The sequence below is a fragment of the Felis catus genome, chromosome B4, assembly GCF_018350175.1.
Source record: "Felis catus isolate Fca126 chromosome B4, F.catus_Fca126_mat1.0, whole genome shotgun sequence".
In the NCBI taxonomy this organism is placed as follows: domain Eukaryota; kingdom Metazoa; phylum Chordata; class Mammalia; order Carnivora; family Felidae; genus Felis; species Felis catus.
Genome location: NC_058374.1, coordinates 123,725,768 through 123,751,613, shown reverse-complemented (window position 1 = coordinate 123,751,613; position 25,846 = coordinate 123,725,768). Strand labels below are relative to the sequence as shown.

The following is a 25,846-nucleotide window of genomic DNA, read 5'->3' as shown; positions in this document are numbered from 1 at the left end:
CCATCATGTGGCCTGAAAACCGAACCACGAAATCGTAGCTGCTTGGCCTGAGAAAACAGAACGAATGGCTTTCATTTGTTACACTTCCAATTCCAGAGCGGCTGGTCTGCACATTCTACGTTACATTTCCCAGTCTGATTGTTTCTTGCTACTTCCTTTTTAAATTCATCATCCTAGAAGGGCCATACGTGATATAAGACAGCCCATTAAGTTGTGGGAAGAAATGAATAGAATTTCTACTTATGAATTTTTATCTTTAACAATATAACTATTATTTGCTATGTGTGCACTATAAGGTAAATATGTGTAACTTAGATGCAAGTATATGTGGACAGTAGCACCTAAATACGTCTTTACGTGATAGGGCAAGACTTTGTAAACGTGGGTGTTTAATCTCCTCCACTTAGTATTGGGGTAGCACCTTCTCGCACCCCTACCCTGACATATTAAGCCAAATATGGTTTGTCTTTTTATTTATTTATTTTAAAGTTTTTAAAATTTATTTTGAGAGAGAGAGAAAGAGAGAACCAATGGGGAAGGGGCAGAAAAGGGAGGGGTACAGAGGATCCGAAGCAGTCTCTGTGCTGACAGCAGAGAGCTGGACGCGGAGCTCAAACTCACAAACTGTGAGATCATGACCTGAGCTGAGATCAAGAGTTGGATGCTTAACCGACTGAGTTACCCAGATGCCCCATGGTTTGTCTTTTAAAATAAATATTCATGGTAATTAGGATTTGTGCCTACTTGGAATATCTGTTTTCAAGCCAACTAGTAACTACTGTGGGCATCCTAAATATGGTCTATTTTATTTCTTATATGGCAGTATAAAAAGACCTTTCTCTTCCTCCATTTCCCACATCAGGATGCCTTTAAAATTTGTCCACAGAAAGAAAGAGTAGAGAGGGGATAGATACTAATATGGGTGGAGCTGGGTATTCCTCACCACCCCCAATTCATACGTTAAAATCTTGACCCCAGTACCCCAGAATGTAACCTTACTTGGAAATAGGATTGTTATTATATAGTTAGTTAAGATGAGGTCACACTGGATGTGGGTAGGTCCTAATCCAATTAGACTGGTGTCCTCATAAAAAGGTGGGATTTGGACACAGACAGGCACACAGGGAGAACACATGTGAAGACGAAGGCAGAGGTCAGGATGATGCACATATAAGCCAAGGAATGCAAAGATGGCCAGCAAACTAGCCAGAGCTAGGAGAGACGCACAGAACAGATTCTTCTTCACAGACCTTTGAAGGAACCAAACCTGCCTGCCCACAGCTTGACCTTGGACCTCTAGTCTCCAGAACTGTGAGACAGTACCTTTTTGTTGTTCTATGCCACCCACCTAGAGATACTTTGTCACGGCATCCTTAGCAAACTGATAAAGATACCAAGACATTTTTTTTTTCTTTCTCAGATGCAATCTGGCAATTCAGGTGAGTCAAAATGAATGCAATTGCTTGCCAAATGCTTGGTGAGATGTAAGACAGCGGCGAGCTCTTCCAAGGAATAGGACTTTCCGTGGTTATAATCACAGTACAGTCGTCATCACCTCTCCAGAGCTGACTGGTCCTAAGCAGTAGCTTTCTCTGCTTCAGTCTCCCTTACATGAGGTTAAGTGAGAGTGATTGACGGATTGTAGAGTTCTACTGAAACTTGTACGGTCAGGTGGTGACTAGGAGTGGGGCTCTGGAGTCTGACTGGGTGTGAATCTCGCACCATGATTTATTTTCTATGTCATGTGAGCAAATTATTTAGCATCTCTGTGCCTCAATCTCCTCTTCTGTAAGATGGAATAACGCCGGTACCTATGTTACAACAAAAGCAAAAATATGCAAGTGGGACTACATCAAACTAAAAAGCTTCTGCATAGCAAAGGAGCCCATCAATAAAATGAAATCACAATCTACTAAATGGGAAAAGATATTTGCAAATTATGTACCTAATAAGTGGTTAATACCCAAAATATACCAAGAACTCATACAATGCAGTAACAAAACAGTAAACAATTCTATTTAAAAATGGGCAGAAGAGCTGGATAGACATTTTTCCAAAGAAGATACTCAGATGGCCAACAGACACATGAAAAGATGCCCAACATCACTAGTCATCAGGGAAATGCAAATCAAAACCACAATGAGATGTCACCTCACACCTGTTAGGAGGCCTATCACCAAAGAGACAAGAGATAACAAGTGTTGGCGAGGATGTGGAGAAAGGGGAACCCATGCACTCTTGGTGGGAATGTAAATTGGTGCAGCCACTATGGAAAACAGTACGGTGGTTCCTCAAAATACGAACACTAGAGCTACTATACCTTCAAGCAATTTCATTTCTGAATATTTATCCAAATTTGAAAAGATATCTGTAGTCTCATGTTCATGGCAGCATTATTTATAAAAGCCAAGATATGGAAGCAACTCAAGTATCCATTGATAAATGGAAAAAGAAGATGTGAGATATCTATCTATATCTATATCTATATCTATATCTATATCTATATCTATATCTATATCTAAATATTACTCAGCCATAAAAAAGAATGAGATCTTGCCATTTACAGAAACATAGATGGGCCTCAAGGGCATTGTGCTAAGTGAAGTAAATCAGAGAAAGACAAATACCATATGATCTCACTTATATACAGAATCTTAAAAAAAAAAAAAAAGTACCCACGTCATAGGTTTGTTGTGACCATTAACCCATTCTCCCCTACTACAAAGGATTAGAAAGCTGCAGTAAGTTCCAGCCAAAGTGCTTCTGTGTCTAGCGGGGAGAAGTCACTGCAGGAGTCCTGCTCCTCTAGGCTCTCTAGTACGTGGCACCTACCTGCCCGGGGCCCACATACAAACAGGTTGCATTGACGTGGCAGCCACCGGTGCCGGGCAACAGACAGTTGTTGATCTCCGAGCAGTCTCTGCCGTCCCCGGTCCATCCCTGCTGGCACACGCATGTGTGGGTCCCCGGGCCGGTTTTGATGCATTCTGCCTGCAGGAGGAAAAGAAGCAAAATCTCTGAAACCTCAGAGCCCCATGATCCCAAAAGCCAAAAAAGGAGGTACATTCTAGAAACGCATGTTTGCATGGAGTGCAATAGAAACAATTATTTCTGTATGCACTGTATCCTATATGCACATTTGCACTGAGATCCACAGAAAAGGTGAGATGATTTAAGGAACAGAATTGCTTGTTGTTGGCCAGCCAATGACCATCACCATGAACATCACTGTCATTTATTGAGCCAGGGACTGTTGTTAGTGTTTGGCTGGTATAAGCCATCATCTTGAGGAAGGTACGGTTATTGTCTCTGTGTTACAGGTAAGGAAAGTAGGCTTAGAGGAGTTAAGTAACTTGCCTCTGGTCACACAGCTACAAAACTTCACAAACCCAGGTCTCTATAATGCTGAAGACCAAGCTCCTAACCATGGTACCAAGTCCAGACCTGTCGGACTGGACAGACCACCTTAGGAGGCTCAAAGGCAGCACGAGAGGAGAAAGGTGCTAGGTATGTTGTTGAGTGGGCAGGACTAGCCCAAGGGGCATCTGGTGGGGGTGGGGCAAGGCATTAACATTGAATTTCACCCTCAGAGCCAAGAGAAGTTACTGAAGGGGTTTCAGCATGGGAGAAACGCGATCTGATCCACCTCAAGTCACTGTGGCTGTGGGTGGGCCATGAATACTTGGTGGGTGGGCCAGAGAGGTTCTAAACTGTGGGTAAGGAATGGAGGTGACTCCGGCCTGGTGGTGGTAATCAAAAGGTGTTCTGAAGGCAACGGTGGGCTTGGGCTATACCTCTGGGCTATATCCAATAATAGAATTTAGTTTCTATTATTGTCCCCAACCTCAGTTTCTTCATCAGTGTAATGGGGATAAGAACATCTGCCCCGTTGGGCTGGTGGGGAGGGAAGAGCAAATGAGATCAGGTGCACTCGTCTCTTGTAAGCTGTAACAGTTGAATCAGTAGTTTAGTACTAATAATCTCCAATATCTGATCCTCAGGCTGTGCTTTTAAGAGCCCAAAGACCCGTGCTCCTGTGGTCCTGGGACGTCCCTTGCACATGTGGATTTAGGAATGGAAGCTCACAGAAATCACCAGCACCGTCTTCAAAGCTTCAGGAATCCAGCAAATCTGCTAACACGAAAAGCCATCAGACACCGCTCTTTCTGGTAAGGCCTTCCGTCAGGATTTCCTAAAACACCAGGCCGCTTGGAAATGAAGACCAACACTCACATTGTGGCTGCAGCCCCCCGGGGTGAATCCTGTGCAAGGGTCCGTCTCTGAACAGAGGCTTCCGTCCCCTTCGTATCCTGCTTTGCAAACACAGCTGCGAAAGAAGAGTGAGTGCACAAATTCAGCCCCAGACGTGGAAGCAGTCACTGCCCAGGAGAAAGCCAGCCAGCCAGGGCTGAACCGGTTCCTGGCCAGGCGCTTGACAGTTTGCCCTCGTGGAGGGAGCCAGTGTAGTCAGGTGGTCACGGGCACTTCGGGGGGTCTGCAGTCAGACCTGGGAAGCCAGGCCCCATCTCATAGCAGTCGTGTGACCCTGGACGAGTCCCTTAACCTCTGGGAGACTGTTTCCTCCTCGGGAACGAGAGTCTAAAATCTCGCTCCCAGAGCTGTGGAGATGAGATCAGCACGTGGAGCCTTTAGCAGGGCACCTGTACACGCTTGCTTCTCGTGAGGCCCCGCCTCTGGCAGCTTTCCTGCTTCCACAGGGCTGGGATCTGCCTCTAGCTTAGCATCTGCGGTTCTGCAGAGAACAACTCCCGTCCCTTCTATGCAATAGTTTTTAGCGTACTTGAAAATGACGGTCAGATGAGACCTCTCCTCTCTCCCCTCTCTGGTCCCTCAGATTTTCTGTTTTTGGAGCAAGACACTCTCAGGCGTCTGATTCCGTGAGAGGACATAGCTTACTGACCCATCACCCTTTCTTTCAGACACTCATTTCAAAATGTCCCATCATGATACTGTAACTATCAAACACGCCGTTCATTCATTCTTTCATTCCACTAATAATTTATTGAGACCCTTCTGAGAGGTGCCGGGTCGCCTGTGGCTTCATCCTATCGCATGTCACTGTGGCAAATTCAATCATATGTGCTTCACACAAATTTAAATAGAATTGTTTTTCATGTATCAAGGCTCCTGGAGGAAAAAAAAAATTCTTAGTCTGGTACCCGCATGAAAAAAACAGACTGATGGGTTCCAACACTGTTTGATTTACCTAAGTTTATATAGTATTGCTGCAGACCCATGTTGATAGCCCTTTGTGGGTGATTTCAGAGGTTTTAAGGACAGTTTTGATAACTTGTGATTTTTGACTTATGCATGGATGCAGATCCTAACTCTCAAGGCAGATGCATTTCTATCGGACCACCGTGGAGGAGAAGACACAGTCTCTGGGCCCACGCTGCCCACGGTCTAGTGGGGGAGACAGATCATAAGCAGGTAAGTAAGTAACTACGCAATTGCAAATTAAGAAAAATGCTTTAAAAATAAGACCAAGAATACCAGACATTCTCTGCATCTCCCAGGATATTTCTTGGGTGGTCACTGACTTTGAAGCAGATTTTCCTGGAGAGGGAAATCTCCTCTGACATTGCCCCTCCCACACCTCTAAGCCCACTGCATGATCTAATGACCAAGAGCCAATTTCCTATAAGATGCCTTTAACAGGGGAGTCATTATTAATGGCTTTAGGAAGTAAAAGCATTCTTATTTATTTTTTTTTATTTTAAAGTTTATTTATGTATTTTGAGAGAGAGAGAGAGAGCGTGCACACAAGCTGGGGAGGGGCAGAGAGAGGGAGAGACAGAATCCCAAGCAGTTTCTGTGCAATTAGTGCAGAGCCTGATGTGGGGCTCCAACTCACCAACTGTGAGATCATGACCTGAGCTGAGCTGGAGAGTTGGACACTTACCTGACTGCGCCACCCAGGTGCCCCAGTAAAGGCATTTTTAAAGGGTTGGAAAGTGGTGGACAAATGTTCATTTCTTTGCATAAGTGGTGATAATAATCATAGTTTCCATGACTGAACACCTGTGATGTGCTAGCCCTGGTGCTGGGTGCTTTTACATTCAGTTTTTATAATCTCCAGTGCCCTGCTACGTAGGCAACATCATCCTTACTGTACTGATGAAGAAAGTGAGACTCAGAGAGGTTAAGCGACTTACCCACGGTCACACAGCTGGTAAGTCTCAAAGCAGGGGGTGCTGCAATTTGAACCCAGCTCAGTCTGAGGTTTTCTCCACAAAAGCCACACTGGCAGCCAGAGAAAGCAGGGCTTTGTTTGCAAAGAGTGTAGTTATGGGTGGGGTCTGTCTACAGGGAGCACAGTGGCTGTGGGCTGTTAAGGGTGGCGCCTACCTTGCCGTCCCATTGCTGTATTCGCAGGTGGCGTGGATATGACAGGACTGTACGTAGGGCCCGCAGGTGGAGGTCTGCTTGTGGCAGAACGTCCCTGTGGAGCCTTCTCTGCACGTGCCAGCCAGGCAGGCCCCGTCACTGTCGATCCTGTTATTGCACGTTCCGTAAATGCACAGACATTCTGGAAGGGAAGGAAGAGGGACATTAAGGGGTTGGGGGAACGAGTGTAGCAATGGGACACATGAGGTATGGAGGAGAGACACCGCCTCCCCTCACCGCCCCTCATGCCTACAGAGAAGAGAAGAACGTGGGGCTGAGCCTGGGGAAGGCTCTGGGGCTATTTCTTAGCTTGTCAAGTGTCTCTCAGTGTGCCTGAGACAGGGAGCTTGGCTGTCCCATCAAGGAGGGGAATAACACAGTCTCAGAAATGCTTTGCGTGTGTGTGTGTGTGTGTGTGTGTGTGTGTGTGTGTGTGTGTGTGTGTGAAAGAGGCCAAGGAACTCGTTCTTCATTTACTTTGTGGTTAGAGAGCTTAGTTTGGAAATTTCTGACCTTTCTGGAATCTGTAGAAGGGGTTTCTCATGCCAGCATGGCCTCTGATGTGCAGCTGACACGTGCTCCTCACTCTCTAGCACAGCAAACCAGGATAACTGATAGTATCTGTGCACTGACCTCGTCCTAGGCACTGGGCCAGACTTGAACTGCACCATCTCATGAACAGTCACCAGCCTCTGAAGGTGAGTGCTTTCATCATCCTCATTTCCAGGTGAGGAAACGGAGGCCCAGGGAGGCGAAGCAAATTGCTTAACTTGCTGCTAAGTTTTCAAACAGGGACTCGAACTTAGGCCTTCAAATTTCATTTCTGTTCGTGCCCAAGTGCCGACACAGTAGGTCAGTGTAGTAGCTGCTGTTCCACATGCCTGTTACCAGTTTCCACTTGAGCTGTTTACTTTGCTTTTGATTACAGGTGCTTAAAAATTGCAATGTGGGCTTCAGACTCAGGCTCCAATGCATGTGGGAGAGAGAGGAAGGAGGGGAAGTTTCTCAAACTTCAGTGGCAAGGATTTGGGGATTTGGATATGATCAGAAAGGAAGGCATCTGTGGTTCTGCCCCAGGAGGGCGATGGGAGAGGGATTCCTGTGGGTGCTTGGAGCCAATATCCAGGACAGGGAAGAGAGCCAGAGTGAGAGGGCTGGAAAAGCATGGCTGGATTTAAAACAAAAGACTTTTCATAAACTTTTAAACCAGCCAGGGCTTAATTGGCAAGGGACAGGGGGCTGGAAGGAAGGGGAGGCTCTCCCACCCGGGATGGCAGGCAGCCACAGAGCGGGACGAGAGGTGTTGGTGTAGGCAGCCCCCACCAAGTCTTCCCTGACCTCGGCATCCTGCCCCACTGGCCTCATAAAAATGCCAGCGTTAGTAGGCTTTGTAATAAAACTTTATTTTTTTTCCCCCAAGAAACCTTATTTGGCACAAATAACAGTGGATTAAGATCGGCAGCCGTGCCCCTGCTGTGCTCTAATGTCCTGGCCATCTTCAAAGGTGGCTATGAAGATCAGACAAGGTAAGAGAGGGGAAGGGCTGTGTTCTTTGTAATAAATGGATGAGTTAGTAGTGAGAGTAGTAACAGCTCCATCTACGGATTTCTTGCTGGTGCAAGCTCTGTGCTAAAGCCTTAAATTATGATCTGATTTCATCAAAAACCCATGACGTGGGTACCAAACTTCATTTTATAAATGGGGAAATTGAGGCTCGATGAGAGACTTTTTCTAAGGTCACACAACCTGTCAGTTGCAGCGTGGGGATTTAACTTTGGTCGGCTTGATTCCACAGCAACTCTGATCTAATCATTTTGTTCTTTCAAGTTCTAATCTTAGTGAAGAAACATACATCGATATTTATTTTGGTAGATCTATGTATCTCTCCTCTTAAATATATACATGATGCAATTTTAAAAAGCATGATGCATGTTTTCAAGATTATGCAACTGCATTTTTGTTTAATGCCTAGCCAAGGGGCCGTGTTTGCACTATTGCTTTGCTGCAGTGCAGCAGGGATCCCGGCTGAGGAGCCAGAGGAAGCCTGGGAAGTGCCACTTACTTTTGTCACACCGGGGTCCATATTTATTGGGGTCGGAGCAGAATTGGCACTGGGAGCCTTGGAAGCCATCCTGGCAAATGCACGTCCCGTTGCCGTCAAGGCCATCTGCGCACTGCGAGCAAAGGAGGCCCCAAGGGCGTTAGGACAACGCTCACCCGTGAAGGAGTCCCAGATGCCATCGTGCCATGGCCTGACTCTTTCGAGTGCAGATTCCATCTCTTTGGGACTCCTTGTAGAAAGCACAGTTGTATTGGTATCAGGTAGGATGCTAAAACAGTGACAGGCTTGGGCTCCTGAGTTGGGATCTCAAATGTTAAGGGAAGCCATTCAGGGAGGAAGGGGGTCACGGTGGCACACTGGGAACCTGCAAACAATGCTTGAGGGATGGTGTGACAAGCCACCGACCTTCAGCAAGAAGGCTGGCCGTTGTCTCCATTGCTCTGCTTTATGACTTCAGACAGCAGTGTCTCCCCCTGCAGCGTAAGACTTTTTGCCTTTTCAGCCTTTTCCAGGTTGGCTTTGCAGCGCGCGTCGTGCATCCCGGTCGGGCCCCGTGCCTCCCGCCGTCAGCTGCAGTAGCTGATTAGTACCCGCTCTGCCCTGTTCTCCTCACCTCGCCTCAACCCACTCATGAGTGCGGTTTTTCCTTCCCCTCAAAAGGGGCATATTTCAGATCTGGGTTTCTTAAATGCGTAGATCTGTAATTTCCCATGTTAACCGTAGCTTGTTTTACCTTTGTTTGTTTAGCCTCCAAACTAGGTGAGTTAAATTTGGGCCTTTACATTTTACTAGGTTGTGGAGGTAGGTTGAAAAAGGCAATCACCCAGGGGCACCTGGGTGGCACAGTCAATTAAGCGTCTGACTCTTGATCTTGCCTCTCAGGTCATGATCTCATGGTTCGTGAGTTTGAGCCCCACATCGGGCTCTGCACTGATGATGCGGAGACTGCTTAAGATTCTCTCTCCTCTCTCTGCCCCTCCCCCACTAGCACTCTGTCTCTGTCTCTCTCTCAAAATAAATAAATAAACTTAAAAAAAAAGCAATCACTGGGCAGTGCTTTTTTTTTGTTTGTTTGTTTAAATTATCACAGAATCTTAGTTTTGGAAGGAATCTTGGAGGTCAATGCAGGGTACCCTGCTACCTCCCATAAGAGGAAAGTGGGGTCAGAGGGAGCCTCATTGAGCTATCCAAGGTCAAGTGGTCAGCAGCAGGAAAGCAGACACTGGAACACCACCAGACTCCCCACTCCCCACCCCTGTTGCCCTCTGTCCCCAGATTCCTTCTGCTGCAGAACCTTCTGTTCTTTTAGCAACTGATCTGTTTCTTGTACTTCCTGGGAGTAGTGGTTGACACTGTAACACTTCTTGGTTTAGTGATTTTAAAACTTATTTTTCCACTTGACTTAGGACAGGTCAACCTCAGCATTCGTGACAAAGTTTTCATCACCTGGCCGTTCCCAGAGCACGGATTCGAGAAGCCTCCTGGACACTGGTTGCAGTCCGGCCCGTAGAAGCCTTTGCAGCACTTTGGTATCTGAGAAACAAAATGCATGTTGCTTTTTGAAACCGCAAGCAGAGTGCCAGTTCCTCAAAGGAAATATATTTTAATTTCCATTATTATAATCAACCCTGTGTGAGCCCGACTTTCTCTCTTGCAGATGACAGCACGGCTGGTGCACAGCCATCTGCTTGCCACACATGTACTAAGGCCGACTGCGTGCCAACCCGGCTCTGGCACCGTGAGAACGAGATGTGAAGGCTTCTGCTCATGCAGCCCATGGTCTATCAAGTCCAGGAAGAGACCACAAATTAAAAAAAAAAAAAAAAAAGAAAGAAAGGAAGGAAGGGAGGAAGAAAGAAAAGAAGAAAGAAAGAAAGGAAGGAAGGAAGGAAGGAAGGAAGGAAGAAAGAGAAAAGGAAGGAAGGGAGGAACAAGGAAGGAAAGGAAGAAAGGAAAAGAGAAAGAAAGAAAGAAAGAAAGAAAGAAAGAAAGAAAGAGAAAGGAAAGGAAGGAAAGGATGGAAGGAAGGAAGGAAGGAAGAGAGAAAGAAAGAGAAAGAGAGAAGGAAAGAAAGAAAAGGGAGGAAGAAGGGAAGAAAGAAAGAAAGAAAAGGAAGGGAGGGAGGAACAAGGAAGGAAAGGAAGGAAGGAAAAGAGAAAGAAAGAAAGAAAGAAAGAAAGGAAGGAAGGAAGGAAGAAAGGAAGGAAGGAAGGAAGGAAGGAAGGAAGGAAGGAAGGAAGAAAGAAAGAAAGAAAGAAAGAAAGAAAGAAAGAAAGAAAGAAAGAAAGAAAGAAAGAAAGTTTCCGAGATCTGTAATCGCTGGGAAGACAAAATACCGTAGTGAAATGGTGGCAGGTGGGGACAAAGGTCAGGGGAGACTGGGGGGCCACTGTGCATTGGGTGGTGACAGGGGGTGAGTTAAACACTTGAAAGATGAACCAGTTCCAAGGCAATCCTGGAAGAGCTCTCCGAGGGAGGGAGGGGAAAGCGTGCACGTTCTGATGTGGGAGTGAAGGTAAGAGACAGGTCGGAGCCCTGGCAGAGGATGGGCCGTGTGGGAGCATCGGGAGTGTAGGCTGTGTTAAGAGCGATAGGGAGCCACAGGAGAGATGGATGCAGGGAGGGGGGTGACCCAGACGCCATGTAGAGTCCGCCCTTCCATTCCCCTGTAGGAAGACATTGCCAAGGCCCCACCAGCAACCTGTGAGCCCGCAGACCCTGAGGCCCAAGAGCGTCGCCCTGGAGCTGCCCTTTGCTGCTGGCCTCACCTTCACAGTGGCGTTACAGTATCTGGCACAGCCGCTCTTCAGGCTCCTTATTCTGCCAGTGTAGACACATCTGTGTGTGAAGAGCGTCTGGAAGAAAGCCAATGGGAAAAATGCACTGAGTCTGTGTTTTGAGGTCCTCTGGGGGTTGGTCAGCTTCTGAATATACTGGACATCCTACTTCCATTTACTGTCGATGTCAGGGAAGCGCCCCAGAGCACACCAGCCCACGTGGCTCCCAGCCAGAGCTCAGTCACCTTCTTTAGGCCTCAGTTACCTTCTTGGTAGAATACAGGCGGGATTTGCACAAATAAGGGCACATTTATCTTTACATCTCCTCTCGTGCCATAGCAGACATTGCCAATCAATCAGGGAACACTTTCCTGTTCATCCAGGATGTGGCTTAGCCTCCCCTTCCAATCAATAGCCATCCCTAAGCTCCTGCTATATAGAAATTTTGGAGGCAGTAGAGAGTCTCTCTCTAACTTGTAGAAAGATCTACAATCAGGAGTGGTGTGTATGGGTAGGGGGGCAGGTTTAAATGCAACTTTTCACTCTGTAACCCCTGGTGCCTAATCATAATTATCTAGAGCTCCCATTTCAGCGAGAACTTACTAAAGGCAGACACATTGCATATATGAGGTCATCTATCTTTAACTCCATGTGGATATTTTTCATCCCTCTTTGTAGATGAGGGAACTGAGGCCCAGACAGGTAAATCTTTTTTTTTCTAAAATGTCCCGAGAATGGGTCTTACCATGTACTAGCTTTAGGATAGCAGAGGCAAGTCACGTAGTCTCTGTGGGCCTCAGCCGCCTCATCTGTGAAATGGGACGATAATGCTGATCCCAGGTTTTATCGTAAGCATTTTGTCCCTGGCTCAAAGTTTATGTTAGAGAAACGTTGATGCTGAAGGTTAAGAAGGTAGCACTGAGAATTTCACGGACTATAAAATCCTAAAATCTGAGATATATAAAGGAATTTTGAGGACACTGAAGAAGTAATATTCAGTCCTCTTGTCAGATCTCAGGATAATTAAGCAAGTCTAGATCATAGGAGCCTGCAAAGGGCAGTTTTGAGGCTTTTCTGGTTCTAACCCATGGTCTAATTACCCCTTCTTCCTCTCCTTCTTTTCCTTACTTGGGCTGAGGCAATGTAGAGTCACGGTTTTGCCACATATTAGCTGTGTGACCTTGTGCAAGATATTCTGTGTTTCCTTACCCCATTCCCAGATTACACGATGGATACAATGATAATATACCTACCTCATAGGTTTGCTATATAAAGCATTTAGAACAATGTCTGGCACACAACAATTACTGATGCTAGTCAACATGATTTCCTCTTTTCTCCTCCCTCTCCATATTCCCTGGTTGACAGCATCCTGCAGGACTCAGCGGTGATGGCTGTACTGAGCAAAATAAATACCTGAACAGCTGTGCCTATTTAATTTTAATGTTTTGCCTTATTAAGTCCTTCTCAGTAGGATTGTGCTAAAGATCTCATCTCCTTCCCTAGTGATCTATGCTAGTGTTGAATGAAACTTCTGGTTGATATGCTCTCTTTTAGGACAAAATTATAGGCAGAAATTTCTCTCATCAATTTTACCTTGGAGCATTTTGCTTTTGCCACCAGTAGAGTCCTTGACATATGAATTCTGGATTGTTATATACTATCTGTTTCCTTGTGAGATTAGAGCTTCTCAACACAAGAACAAAACCAGAACAAAACAGTAACTCATTTGTCTTTATGCTCTAGGAACCAGCTCTCAATAGATGTGTCCAGAATTCAGTGAAACTTGAGGGTTTGATGGTCCTAATATCATTTTCTTGATAGTCTTTGTATTTCTATCTAGAAAAATGCTTAGGAAGGGCAAACAGGAGTATGGTGTGGCAGAATGTGCCAAATAAGGCCATTTCGGCATAGGGATTATTTTGACTCAAGGCACTTGAAAAACAGCAGATAGAAAAGGGACACTCTGGCTTCTGACCTCCCCATTTCTTTCTGAAAACAGGAGATCAAACTGTCCTGTGAAAGATGCCCTGCCTGCATCAGGACCCAAGAGACATCTTGTCACCAGAGACAGGAAGCTGAGGTCAAGAAAAACCTGCACCAATGGACCTTGTTAAAATAGCTGTGAACTTCCTCAAGCCTTCCTGTACGTTTTCGCGACTTTTCCACGATTGCCTCTCTTTAGTCAACCTACTATATAAAAGTTTGGGTTTTGCCGTTTCTTGGCGTCTTCATTTTCCTCAGGGGGCTCCCAAGGAGCATGCTAAAGCTGTGAACTTTCCTCTTGTTAATCCGTCTAATGTTAATTTAATTCTCAGGCTGGAGACCTTAAGATGGTGAAGGTAAAGGTTTGCCCCCCCTGCACAAACTTAGGAGGGCTAAGTAGGGAAGGAATGAACCTTTACTGAGTAGCCACTTGATTTAGGTATTGTACTTGGGTTTTTATCTATGCTAATCCTATTATTGTTATTATTATTATTATTATTACTTACAGACAAAGGAAGTTAGTGTAAAGGTTAAGCAATGCACCTAGGGTTAATGAGCAAGGATTCAAACACAGCTCTGTCTACCCTCCCCCATATAGTAGGCTAAGAGCTAGTGTGAAGTTACCCCAGTTGGAATAGAGATCTTTTTTCTTTTTCAGTTTATTTATTTGAGAGAGAAAAAGAGTGAGCAGGGGAGAGGCAGAAAGAGAGGGAAAGAGAGACAATCCCAAGCAGGCCCCACACGGCTAGTGCAGAGCCTGACGTGGGGCTCGAACTCACAAACTGTGAGATCATGACCTGGGCAGAGACCAAGAGTCAGATGTTTCACTGACTGAGCCACCCAGGCGCTCCTGAATTAATATCTTTTAAGAAGAAAGGTAGAAAGGATGAGAAACACCACCAGTGGGGGTTGCTTGGGTGTTGTGTGGTTTCATGAAGCTGTCACACTCACTGTGCGCTCAGAATTAGCAGGACATTTGCTCCAATACACCAGGGAACAGCTCACACAGGTGCCCTGGAAGGGAAGACAATGGATCAGTACAGGCGCCCCTGGAAGAGAGAGCAGGGACCACCCGTTCCAGTCTCATGTGTCCCTCCTACGGAGGGGGTTCCACTAGTTCAACACTCGAGGCCTCTGTCTCCACTCCCCACTGATGCCTCCCCAGCAAGGAGTGAAGTCAGTGCCAGAGGGATTGGGACCTGGAGCTCAGCCTGTTCAGAGCGGCCCACTCCACCCCCGCTTTCAGGGTCAGATTGTGGGTCCACCGGCCTCAGGCTTCTGATTGACTCTGTGCCATGTAAGGCGCCCATCCCCAGGGAGGCACTACAGTTGTCCACCTGCTAGGGGTGACGCATTAGTGCTGGCCGCACACTTGTGGCCTTGTTCTCCAATTAGCTTCCCACCAGTGGAGCTGAATGTTGAATCTCTGCCTTTCACTCCCTTGGGCTTCTTGCTTTATTGGTTCTGAATTCAGGAGGAAGGAGAGGGGTGTGTGCCTCCAAATCTTTCCAGATCAATTCTCTGACCTTCTCTATTGGGCTCTGTGCTCCAGCAGGTAGACATCAAAGAACGGTCTCTCAGCCTCTCCCGCCAGCTTCTGATTGGTCTTGGCCAATGTGAGGTGCCAGCAGCAGACTGGTGGGTAGGAGGAGGGCAAGATCAAGGTACTTCTTCCCTACATCTCTGCTTGGATATCATTCCTATAGCTCCTGATAGATGTCACTTCTTCCATCCTTCCAGCCCTCATTGGGTTCAGGTACTTCCAGTCCCTTCCCTCCTCACTTCTTTGGTCTTGGGTGGTAATGGTTTCCTGCCATTACTTCTCCTTGGATGCCCCAGCATCACTGGTTTGTCTCCTTAGCCCTGCCCACCTCTCTGTAGTAGTGTCTTCATTAAAGTCTCTTCATTTGAACTGTTGGGATAAGTTCTGTTTCCTGCGGGGGCTCTAACTAGAACAAAGAATTACTAATTAAACCTCTAAACATACATACCTAAAGGCAGCTATGGGTTCAAGCTGGTGAAAATCGAGACTTCTAGACACTGCCTGCCTCTCCTAGTCTGTGCTAGCCCTAAATATTTCATAGAGAATGCATTTGTACTTTTAATAGACCTCATTGAAACCATCCTAAATCATGTAGAGCATATAGATTTGGCCTTAAACCCAGAGAAAATAGTAAAAGAAGACTATCCTAAGGCAGGTGTTGGCAAGCTCTTTCCCCTATTAAACCAAAATCCTTTGGGTTGCCTCTCAAAGTCACATATTGAGTTGCAGCTGCTTGGGGTGGGGAAGCTCTGAAGTCAATAATTAGACTCCTGTTGAGTCTTTCTGGCAGAGGCCCTATTTTCCTAAATCTTTCACCTTTGCAATAGAAGATGAGACTATTCTCAGCTGGCCTATTCTGATCTTCACCCCGGCCCAAGCCAGGTGATGCACCTGCCAAAACTTTTTTCAGAGAATGAACCAAGCATAAATCACTGCCAGAAAGTGGCTCTCTGCCTCTCTTAAAAGGCGGTGCTCAGAGTTGAATCAAATCCTCCTTAGGGTATATAAAGGGCAAAGAGGACTATTCCCATCACAATATCCTAAAACATATCAGAAGAGCCAGCCGCAATCCTGTGCCAGGTGTCCAACTGGCTATTTCCAGCCTTCACGATAAGAAGAGGGAATAAATAAAACCTATAAAATGAGGCCATTATTCCTTGTTCAATGCCCATATTCCAAGGATATTTTGAGAACAATCATTGAAGCATTATTGAAGTGTCCTGAAGAGTATTATTGAGTGTCCCAGACCTATTATTGCTGCAACTTTGGGGGTATGGTTTCCATGGGAACTGAAAGATTACATGTGCAGCAGTGTTGAAATTTGGGGTGCTTTGAAGAGAAGCAGCTGAACCAAGTAAGTTGCTATGGAAACAGGAAAGGCCATTAGAGGGTACCCAAGCTCTTAGGCAAACAGAAAGTTTGGTATTTGAAAAGAAAAACAGAAAGATGGTTGATTGGTGAGGCCAGAGCATCCCTCTGAGAAGAAATTCTATTTTAAGTTTCTTAGAGTAAAGCTATGGGCCTGGAGCAAGGTAGTCCCAGGTGACAGAGACAGGGATTGATCCTGCTTCTTCAAGGGTAGTGGGTTGAATAGTGTTCCCCACCAAATTCATGTTCTCCTGATTGAGTCTTTGCAAATGTAGTTAGTTAAGATGGGGTCATACTAGATTAGGGTCGGCTCTGAATCTAATGACTGGTGTCCTTAAAAGAAGCGAAGGGGACACACAGTGACCTACACAGGGAAGAAAGCCAATGCCAAGGATCACTGGGAGGCAGCAGTAGCCAGAAGAGGCAAGGAAGGATCTCCCTTCCAGAGCCTTCAGAGGGAGCACGGCCCTGCTAATCCCTTGATTTCAGGCCACTGGCCGCCAGAATTGTGGGAGAATAAATTTCTGTTGCTCTAAGCCTCTGAGTTTGTGGTAGTTTGTTATGGCAGCTCTAAAAAGCCAATATAGCTGGGAGGCATCGATCATTGTGGAAAATTCCCCAGTGGAGCCTTCATTCACACTTTATGAAATAGGACCTTGGGTCTGCCTGCCTCTTCATGGAGGCGGAAACCCCTCTGGAATGAGTCTCCTGTGGTGAAATTCTCCTTGTCAGCTTCCTGAGAATTGTGAGAGGAAAGAATGTTGCCTACTCTGTGGGGCTGTTTAGGGGCCCCTCTTTATTTTTCTAGTTTCCTTACCAATTTCATCTCTCTCTTGGTTTCATCACATCGGTGAGGCAGAATGGGCACAATGGAGGGAGGAACAAGAACTCCAGTCAGGGTGTAGATTCGACCATTTTTGGCATTGACTTCAGTGTCTTCCATTGCTACACCATTTGCCAGAATCTGTCCCTGGAAAGAAGCAATGACACCTTTTGTTCTGTCCTGCAGGGCCAGCAATCCTCAGGCAGAGCTGAGTAGTGGCAACCTCTCTAAAGAGCCTTCAACATCACTTAACTTTTTTTTGAGTGGAAGGTTGCTATGAGAAGGGCTGGGCTCATATTCCAGCTCTATAATGTATTTGCTAAGAGACCTTGGCGTAACTGTTTTACCTCTCTGTTGGCGAATTGGGGATCTATTCATTCAGATACATTTATTGACCTTGTATTAAGCTCTGCTTTAGGTGCTGGGGATACATCAGTAAAAAAAAAACCCAAAAAACAAAAAAAAAACCCACAAAAAAACCCACCCCAAAACCAAAACCAAAACCAAACCAGACAAGCCCTTGCTAATGTTGTAGGTAGGGAGCAGAAAATGAATAGATTAGCAAAGAATTCTGACCTCCACACCACTCCCCTAAATCTGCTCCACCTGCAGTATTAATGGCAACTCCATCCTTCTGGGGGGTCGAGTCAGAAGCTCAGGAGTCTTCTTCCTCTAATCCATCAGCAAATTCTCTTGAGGCTTCCTTCAAAATAGCTTCAGAATGCATCCACGTCTTCCCACACCCCTGCTCCTTGGTCTGAGTCACCATCGTTCTCCTCTGGGTTATTGTGATCAGCTCCAGACTAGCCTTTCCTGAACATGCATCCAATCATGTCATCTGCCCTGCTTGAAATCCCCCAGGGCCTCTCATCTCATTTAAAGTAAAGAGTTCTTCGGCCATGTGTGACCTGACCCCACTTCTCCTTCTCCCTCCTACTGCCTTGACTTCTCCTACCGCTCCTCCTTCAACCCCTCAGTTCCAGCCATGATGAGCTTGCTGTTTCTCATCCAGGAATATCCTTTGTTTCCTGTCTGTAGAATGTTCCTTCCTCCAGATATTCATGCTGCTTGTTCCTTCATTTCCTTCAGGACTTTGCCCTGATATTTTCTTCTCCATGAGGATTTCTTGGGCACTTTATGTAAAATGTCAGCCCCACCCTTGCTTCATATTCCCCTTGTTTGTTTGTTTGCCTTAGCACTTACTACTTTCTAATAGATGCTGTGTTTTATTTACTTACTTAATTTGTTTATTGTCTGTCATCCTATTCACTAGAATGAAAGTTCCATGCAGCTAGAGACTTTTCCCTATTTGCTCAGTGGGCTACATATAGGACCCAGAACGATGTCTGGCACATAGTTGCAACTCGGTAGACACAGAAAAGATGAATCGTCATCATCATCTTCATCAACAGTGAATCAACAAGAACCATAATCTGCATGCTGTCAGGCTTTGGCTGTATTAGCTCAGAGAAGTACTGGAATAACACTGCCTCATGGAGTTTCTTGAATAAGTCATGTTCCCTCCCACCTCAGGACCTTTGCACATGTTCTCCCTTCTGCCTGGAACTCTCTTCTACTCATCTCTGACCAAGTTTACTGTACTCATCCATTGAAGCTTGGCTAATACATTGCTCCCTCACTGAGGACCTCTAGACCCCCAGATTGGTACAGCCTCCTCCTATTGTAAGCTCTCATTATAATTACAATGACACTTCTTACAATTATAATTAAATAATTAACTGGCTGCTAATTCCTTGTTTAAAGTCTGTTTTTCTTGCTGAAATGTAAGCTTGTCTTCTTCATTGCTTTATCCTTGGCATCTAGTTCAGAGTCTCACACACGTAGCTGCTCAGCAAATTATTAATGAATTGAAATAATGAAATGAAGGAAATGGCAAGCAAATGAAATAATCATAAAGACTGTAAGCCTGTGAGTTAGCATAGAGGTAGGATAACATGGTGAACAAGCATAAGCAGAGCATAAATGCATATGAGTCATGACATCTGTGATAAAATTTTCACCTACGTTGTTGGTTGTGTTGAACTGTATGATCTGGTTGGCCATGCTCCTAATGTGTGGGGTTGAAATGAGAGTGGCCACTTCAAGCTGCAAAAGAGAACAATAGAGACTTTTTGAGCAATGCATAGAGCCCTGATTTTGTAAAGTTCTCACTGGGAAAAAATAGCCTGGAAGTCTATGAAATAAATAATGGGAGCTTTGATGTCATGAGTTTTGTGGCTTTGAGGATTTCTTTGATAACAGGCTCACTATTCATTGCTAAGGGTATGCTCAGGGCTACAGATAAAGAACAATTGTCACACATTTTCTAGCACTGTAATAATGGAATTTAAGAGGGGTCAGATATGTGGAAAGCAGGGAAAAATAGAGCAGGAAAGTGGGGCCAACCTGAGTAAATGGGACAATGTGGTATCTGACGAGTTCCAGAAGCTTCCGAGATCCCTGCAAAGGAATCAAAATACTTCTTTAGTCATTGCAGAAAACACAACTTTCCCCCTCTTGTGGGTACCTCCTCCAGTGACTCTGGACACATAAATAAAAAATAAGAAAAATAAATGACCCATTAACTCTTCACTGGGAAGTGGAAGGTGAGAAAAACCCCATCTGCAAATAGCTAACATTCACCAAATCCCTGCTTTGTGTCAGGGACTGTTCTGAAAACATTATGCACACATTTTATTTAATTTTCTTAAAAACCTATGGGGGAGGGACTGTTACCGACTCATTTTATGCGTGATAACACCGAGTTTTAAAGACGCGACAGAGGAAGTTAACCTGGGGTATACGACTAAGAAGTTCTCAGTCACTCTGCTCCATTACCTCTCTGAGTGTCTAAAGCTACATTCTGGATTTTCTAAGAGAGCCTCAGTTTAGGATTCTGTTTTCTTTCTCTATAAATAAATGCCTGCTTGTCAGACCACATAATGGTTATTTAGGAATATACAATCCTTAGGAATATGTGGTCAGGACATTTTCCCCTTCTATGCTACCATGGTACATGGTCATCTCTCCTTCAAAGCCTTTTCCAAGATTTCTCATACTTCGGAAAAACTGTGGCAGCAGAGGGAAAAAGAGAGCCTTGGGACCATCAGCAGGTCCCCACAGGGGTGCCGTGGGGAGAGCGTACAGAGGTGAGGAGCATGGGGAACCATTCTCTCTGGGGACCAGTGGCCATGGCGGTCTGCTGCAGGACGTCTGCAATCTCCCAGTAGAGTCAGAGCTGAGAGTTAGAAGCTTCATAGCCCTTAAGTTCTGCTTCTTTGTTTTTGAAAATGTTTATTTATTTATTAGAGACAGAGACAGAGACAGAGAATGCCAAGCAGGCTCCATCCTGTCAGCTCGGAGCCCAACGTGGGACTCGATCCCATGAACTGTGAGATCATGACCTGAGCTGAAGCCAAGAGTTGGTTGTTGAACCAACTGAGCCACCCAGACCCCGCCATCCTTGAGTTCTGCTTCTCACGTGGCACAGCCATGGTTACTCTGGTTTGGACAGGAGGAGGATCACGAATCAAGATCATAGTAACCTTCCAGAGGCTGACCATTCTAGGGACACGTTACAATAGCGAAAAGTCCCGGGCCAAAAGAAATCCCTGCTGAATCTGAGTTCCATTCACTCAGACTCCCTTCTGCATTTGTCTTGGTCCCTGTGCCAGGGGAGTTACCCGCAGGCAGCATCCTGGCTTGTCTGGGACGGCCCTGGTTCACACCTGTTATTTTGGCAGCCCCATTCGCTCTCAGGTGTCCCGGTGTGGATGGTAGATTGCATGGCCACCACATCTATAAGCCAAAGGCAGTATGCGCAGAGCAGGGTTACCGTAAGAATGTTCAAGTTGAACACCAGGTAGCCAGCCCTGGAAGTGATGTTTTCTGGAGCCCTGGCTCTGTTCCTGCATGGCTTTGAGCAAGTCACTTTGACTCTGGGTCTTCACTTCCCCTTGCAGCTGCTTTATGGTACTCAGAAGTGAGGGCTTGGGGGCAGACGCGATGCTATTACAAGTTTGGGCGTCCAGTGGCAGAAAATGTGAGAAAAAGTGGGGACCGCTGGGGAACGTCAGCCCAAACTGGGCTGCAAACTCTTGCAAGGCAGGGACGTTGTCTGTCTGGCTTATAAATCAGCGTCGCCAGGTGGTACAGTGCAGGACCCACAGCGGACTCTGCGTAAATATCTGCGCCAATAAGTTAAATGGGGGAAGAGGTCCTGGGAAGAGCACTGAGCTGGATGTTGGCGTCTTTGAGTTCTAATCCCGAGTCTGCTTCTGTGACCTTGAGCTAGCCACTTAGCTCCTCTAGTCTCGGTTTCACCTGCAAGAGAACGGGCCTGGTGTGGACCCCTTCCAACCCTCTGATTCTGTAGGAAAGCCTTTATCAGCTGGGTAATTCACTTCTAAAGCCCTACGAATTCATTGGTGTTGGATCCTTTTTACAAGAAAGAGGAGAATACAAGGGACAAAGGGATGGATGAGCGTCATTCCTGCCATTGTGGAGAGCCTGTCTCCTGTCCCATGGCTGGGAGCCATGAAGGTCATCATTCAGTCCAGCGCGGCTCAAATTGACAGGATGTGTGTCCAGGTGCTGCTGGTGTTGGGGAGCCTGTCGGTGTAATGCATCCTTTCCCTTATGAAGACATTCGCTTCCTCCCTGCTGTTTTAGGTAAAAATAACAAAAAAACCAAGCCTTTTGATGCTAGGGCAGAAAGAGAGCGGGTTTCTACCAAACTGTTAATGTGACCTTCAACTCTTTAATTTCACCTCCCTTTGTCCCATTTTACTTGCAGGGTATCTGTGAGCTGGCAAGGGCCAGCCTCTGCTTTCATTTTGCCTAGTTCAGTGATGAAGTCATAAACAGAAGTCATAAACTGGGGCTGGTAATCAGTAGCTGTGGTCTCTGTGGGGATAGGGTGGTTTCAGGACAGAAATTTTGCCTCAGGGAGAAGCAGAAAGATACACTGGAAAGGAAACACGGCATTCCAAAATCAGAATTAGAAACCATTCCTCTAATGAAATCAGTTTATTTTCCATTTCACTGGCTTAGCTGATGGGGGCTTTACTGTCTCCAGCTGAGGTTGTTCCCCGAAATAAAGCTAAAAGATGCTATTAAAATGCATGGAGAGAGAAGGACCTTCCTACAGATTGAGAAGTTTTAACTGAACAGGTTCTGGACCTGAGAAAAGAGCAGAAATGATCATTTTATTCCTCACCTAGGAATTAAAGTAGAAGCACAGTTTGGGCTAAGAAAAAAGAGATTTGAAATTTTTATATTCTTTGTGGGCAGAAAAGTACTGCCTTTGAGAACAAGGAGATTGAGAGCCAGAAGCAGTAGTGTCCTGGTAAATCAGTTCTACGGGGGAAAAAAGTAGCCCAGATTTATAGAGTTGGCCAATTTCTGTCATGGTAATATTCTTACCATAGGTGAGAATTTCAAGCTACAAGGTTATCTCACTGAACTAAGCTGGGAAGAGGTTCACAATCTACTCTCCAGAGCCAGAGCAAGCCAGCTCCAGCCACAGCTGGAAGGAGTTATGAGGAGAGAGGAAGATAAGAGGTTTCTGAGCAAAACTGCTTGACAGAAAAGCAGGGAGGTTGATTTTTTTTCAATTCTAGTTAAAACGTTTTAATTTTAAGTGTAGCTGGTTAGGTGTCTGAGAACTCCTTTAATATTATTTTTTTTAAATGGTATCATATAAGAAGCCATGTACTCAGCGTGGCCATATAATCTCAAGATTTTAATAATTTCCTAGGGGAGCCACATTACTTTTTAGCTTTAAAAGTAAGTATGAGTGTGAACTCCAAAGAGAGCTATAACCATTTTTCTGCAATAGCTACATTTCGGAAAACTTGCATGTGAATAGTATTTTAAAAATAGCATCCTATCTTGAAGACACTGGGAAATCTGACATTTTAAGTGGAAACCTGTAGCGATGTTTTAATATGTTGAACATCTATTTGCAGTGTAAGAGATTACCTTCTGATTCATCTCCTCAATCCACATATTTTTAATCCAAAGTTTTCTGAAAGCAAAATATCCTTGTAGATACCTGAAAGTATTCTAGAAAGGTATGTATCCATGTACATCCCTAAACTATACATGCAATGAGTTTGAGGTTTCAAAAAACAGTGTAGCCCAGGTCACCTGGGTTAGAAAGTTGGTTCTTCCCCAGATGTCTATTTTTAGGTCTCATACAAGTGTCATTAAATCAAAATTCTTGGGGTATGGTTTGTGAAACTTTCTACTTTAACAAGCCCCATGGGTGATTCCTAAGTCTACTGAAGTTTGTGAATCACTACCCTAAAAGATCCAGACCCCCCATTCTGTATAATGAACTGATCTACATGAGGTCATGGATAGTCTGGCCCCATTTCCAAGATGGTGGCATAATTTCAGGGCACTGGAGGAAAGCTTGTGGCCCTTCCTATAATTCCATCATTTGACATTCTAATGAACAAAATTCCATAATTTATTACCCCTCTGTTCAGTTTAAGGCTGTTATTTCTGGGAGAGGAAACACCTGAAATGGTTTTAGTCATTTACATTCTTGTGTGAAGGAGTAAAAAAAAAAAATCTCCTTTCTGGAGGAAAATGTGAAAGAGTGGAAGGATTATGGTATATAAGGAGAGGGTTATTGTGAAGAGAGATGGAAGCAATGGAAGGGAATGAATGGAGCATCTAAAAATAACATTTATTCCTTTCAAATTTAGTCTACACCTGGTCCAGAATGGCCTGGTTTAGAATTCATTTTCTAGGTGGTTTTAGAGTTGGAGGGAACTTAAAATCTTGATTTTGCTAGTGAGAAATATTTGAAGACCCAGGAAAAATCAAAGCAATCATTTAGATCTGGGGTTGCAGATAGATTTTATTTCCTGTGCTCAGTCTAACTGACTGGTAATAGCTACTTGGAACTCTGACCAGGAGATTGGAGCCACAACCATAGTTCCAGAGAACTGTGATTGATTAATGATTTCTGCCTTGGTTGAGGGAGGGTAGGTGGTGATACATATGTTATTTATTGGACATCCCTAGTTTAGGAAAAAATCTGTATGGGTGCAGACTGAGGCAGTAATGCTGACATGATGCCGTCAGAGTAAGTAGGATACCATACCTCTGGAGAAAGGAGGTAATCAAGAGTGCCATCCTTCATATTAACTAATGCTTCATTACTTGGAACAAAAACGGTGTATGGTCCACCAGCCCCGTCTTCATCTAAAGCATGTCCCACATTGGTTTCCTGCATTTGAAAGATGAAATTTTATATCTACAACCTATCTCTGACAAATACTTGAAGTAATTCCTCAGCACATATTTATAATTGACACCCTTGCTCATTATACAAAAGACAAGACATAAAACCATTTTCCAGAAATTCATGAAAAGTACATACCTCTAGCAAAGATCTGAACTTGCTGTATCTTGGTTGTAACATTGTCATTATGGTTTTCTAAAAATTACGAGAAGAAATAAGGTGGTTTAAGAAACAGATGTCCCAACATTAAAAGGTTCATGACAGAATTTATGTGTGAATGTGGATGGAAAAGAACCCGGTCAACTGCAACACATATAGAATGTTTCCTGTTGTTATTGAATTAGTGGTTCAGATGTGCATGTTCGGAAATAGACTTTGGCCATCATCAAATGAGTCAAAAGGAATAAATTTTTATTGCGGTGAGGACTGCCCTCCTCCACAAAGCACGAGGGATAACTTTTCATGACAACTGGTCACTGGACAGAATCATCATATGTGGCCATAAAAGAGGTCACAGAATTGAGATCTTGCCTGTCTTTATTGTAGGCTTTTCTTTCTGTTGGCAGAGGTACCCAGAATTCTACTGAAAACAGAAACGATCCCATTTTCCCCATGGCTGGGGTCCTAGCACACACAAAGGACAAGCACACAGTGTGAATTTTCTTCTTCAGTATAACTCTCCAGGGAACAAAGAAAGATGGCTTTGGACTGACCTAACTTTTACCTGAAATGCCTCACCTCAGCGTTGCTCTCAAATGTGGGTGCCATCTTGTCCATGGCTCTGTCGAGGATGTGCAGGAGCCCATTGGAAGCAACTATGTTCCCTTGTATAATTTTTGCCTTCTTTTTGCCTCCATAGAGTTTAAGCTTTATTTGATTGTCCTAAAACACCAAGAAAAATAAAATTAAGCTGGTATCCTTGAAGGAGTACTGGATTAGAAGTCTTAAGTCCTTGGGTCTGGCCATTTGTGGGTTATATGAGCGTGGGTAAGTCACTTAACCCAAAATGGGAAAGATGGCATTTGCTTGCTTGATTTGACTAGTCTTTTGTTAAGATCAGATGGGATAATGTGTGAAATCATTGATGACTACCAGTGATTTCTAAATGTGAAGAAGCAATCATAAGTCTCCCCCAATAGACCACAAGGTCAAAAAGGGCAAAACAATTCAATTTATTGTAAATTTATCACCTACTTTAGAGCGTTGTACACACAAGGCACACAATAAATTTTTTTTTGCTGCATAAATGACTAAAGCTAATTCCTTCTTCCTTTATGTGGCTCTTACAAGCTATAGGAAAGAAATATGAGTGAATAAATGAAGGAATGAGTGAGTGAATGAATGAATGAATGAATGAGTGAAAGAATGTCCTTGTGAGAAAAGTAAAATTTTCATCCATCTATCTAGGTTTCTATCCATCTATCCATCCATCCATCCATCCATCCATCCACCTATCCTCACACACACAGTACAACACACTACTTAATGATTTAGGTCTTGGAGTCAAGGAGACCTGCATTTGAATCCTGGCTCTGGCCTTTACTTGCGACCTCTCAGTTTTCCCACTTGAAAAATCTCCTTTACGGGGTTGTTGCAAGTCTTATAGAACATAAATAAAGGT

General features: G+C 44.8%; 1 protein-coding gene and 1 long non-coding RNA gene across 5 annotated transcripts in view; one reads left to right on the top strand and one right to left on the bottom strand.

The window, feature by feature from the left end:
- Nucleotides 1-25,846, bottom strand: part of STAB2 (stabilin 2) — a 166,475-nt gene that overhangs the window by 80,878 nt on the left and 59,751 nt on the right. For 3 of the 4 annotated variants that reach the window (XM_023257375.2, XM_011284182.4, XM_045062246.1), the window contains 13 exons: nucleotides 24,964-25,107; nucleotides 24,364-24,420; nucleotides 24,085-24,210; nucleotides 19,374-19,427; nucleotides 18,993-19,073; nucleotides 16,962-17,114; nucleotides 14,185-14,247; nucleotides 11,239-11,325; nucleotides 9,917-10,003; nucleotides 8,471-8,582; nucleotides 6,370-6,550; nucleotides 4,234-4,327; nucleotides 2,833-2,991 (listed from right to left, as the gene is read on the bottom strand). In XM_023257375.2, coding sequence (XP_023113143.2) covers nucleotides 2,833-2,991; nucleotides 4,234-4,327; nucleotides 6,370-6,550; nucleotides 8,471-8,582; nucleotides 9,917-10,003; nucleotides 11,239-11,325; nucleotides 14,185-14,247; nucleotides 16,962-17,114; nucleotides 18,993-19,073; nucleotides 19,374-19,427; nucleotides 24,085-24,210; nucleotides 24,364-24,420; nucleotides 24,964-25,107 — 1,398 coding nt within the window. The remainder of the gene's footprint in view (nucleotides 1-2,832; nucleotides 2,992-4,233; nucleotides 4,328-6,369; nucleotides 6,551-8,470; nucleotides 8,583-9,916; nucleotides 10,004-11,238; nucleotides 11,326-14,184; nucleotides 14,248-16,961; nucleotides 17,115-18,992; nucleotides 19,074-19,373; nucleotides 19,428-24,084; nucleotides 24,211-24,363; nucleotides 24,421-24,963; nucleotides 25,108-25,846) is intronic. The other variant, XM_023257376.2, reaches the window with a different exon arrangement.
- On the top strand, nucleotides 7,394-13,459 carry LOC123386709. The gene is made up of 3 exons (XR_006601020.1): nucleotides 7,394-7,934; nucleotides 9,877-9,999; nucleotides 13,250-13,459. It is a non-coding gene; the product is annotated as an uncharacterized LOC123386709 (long non-coding RNA).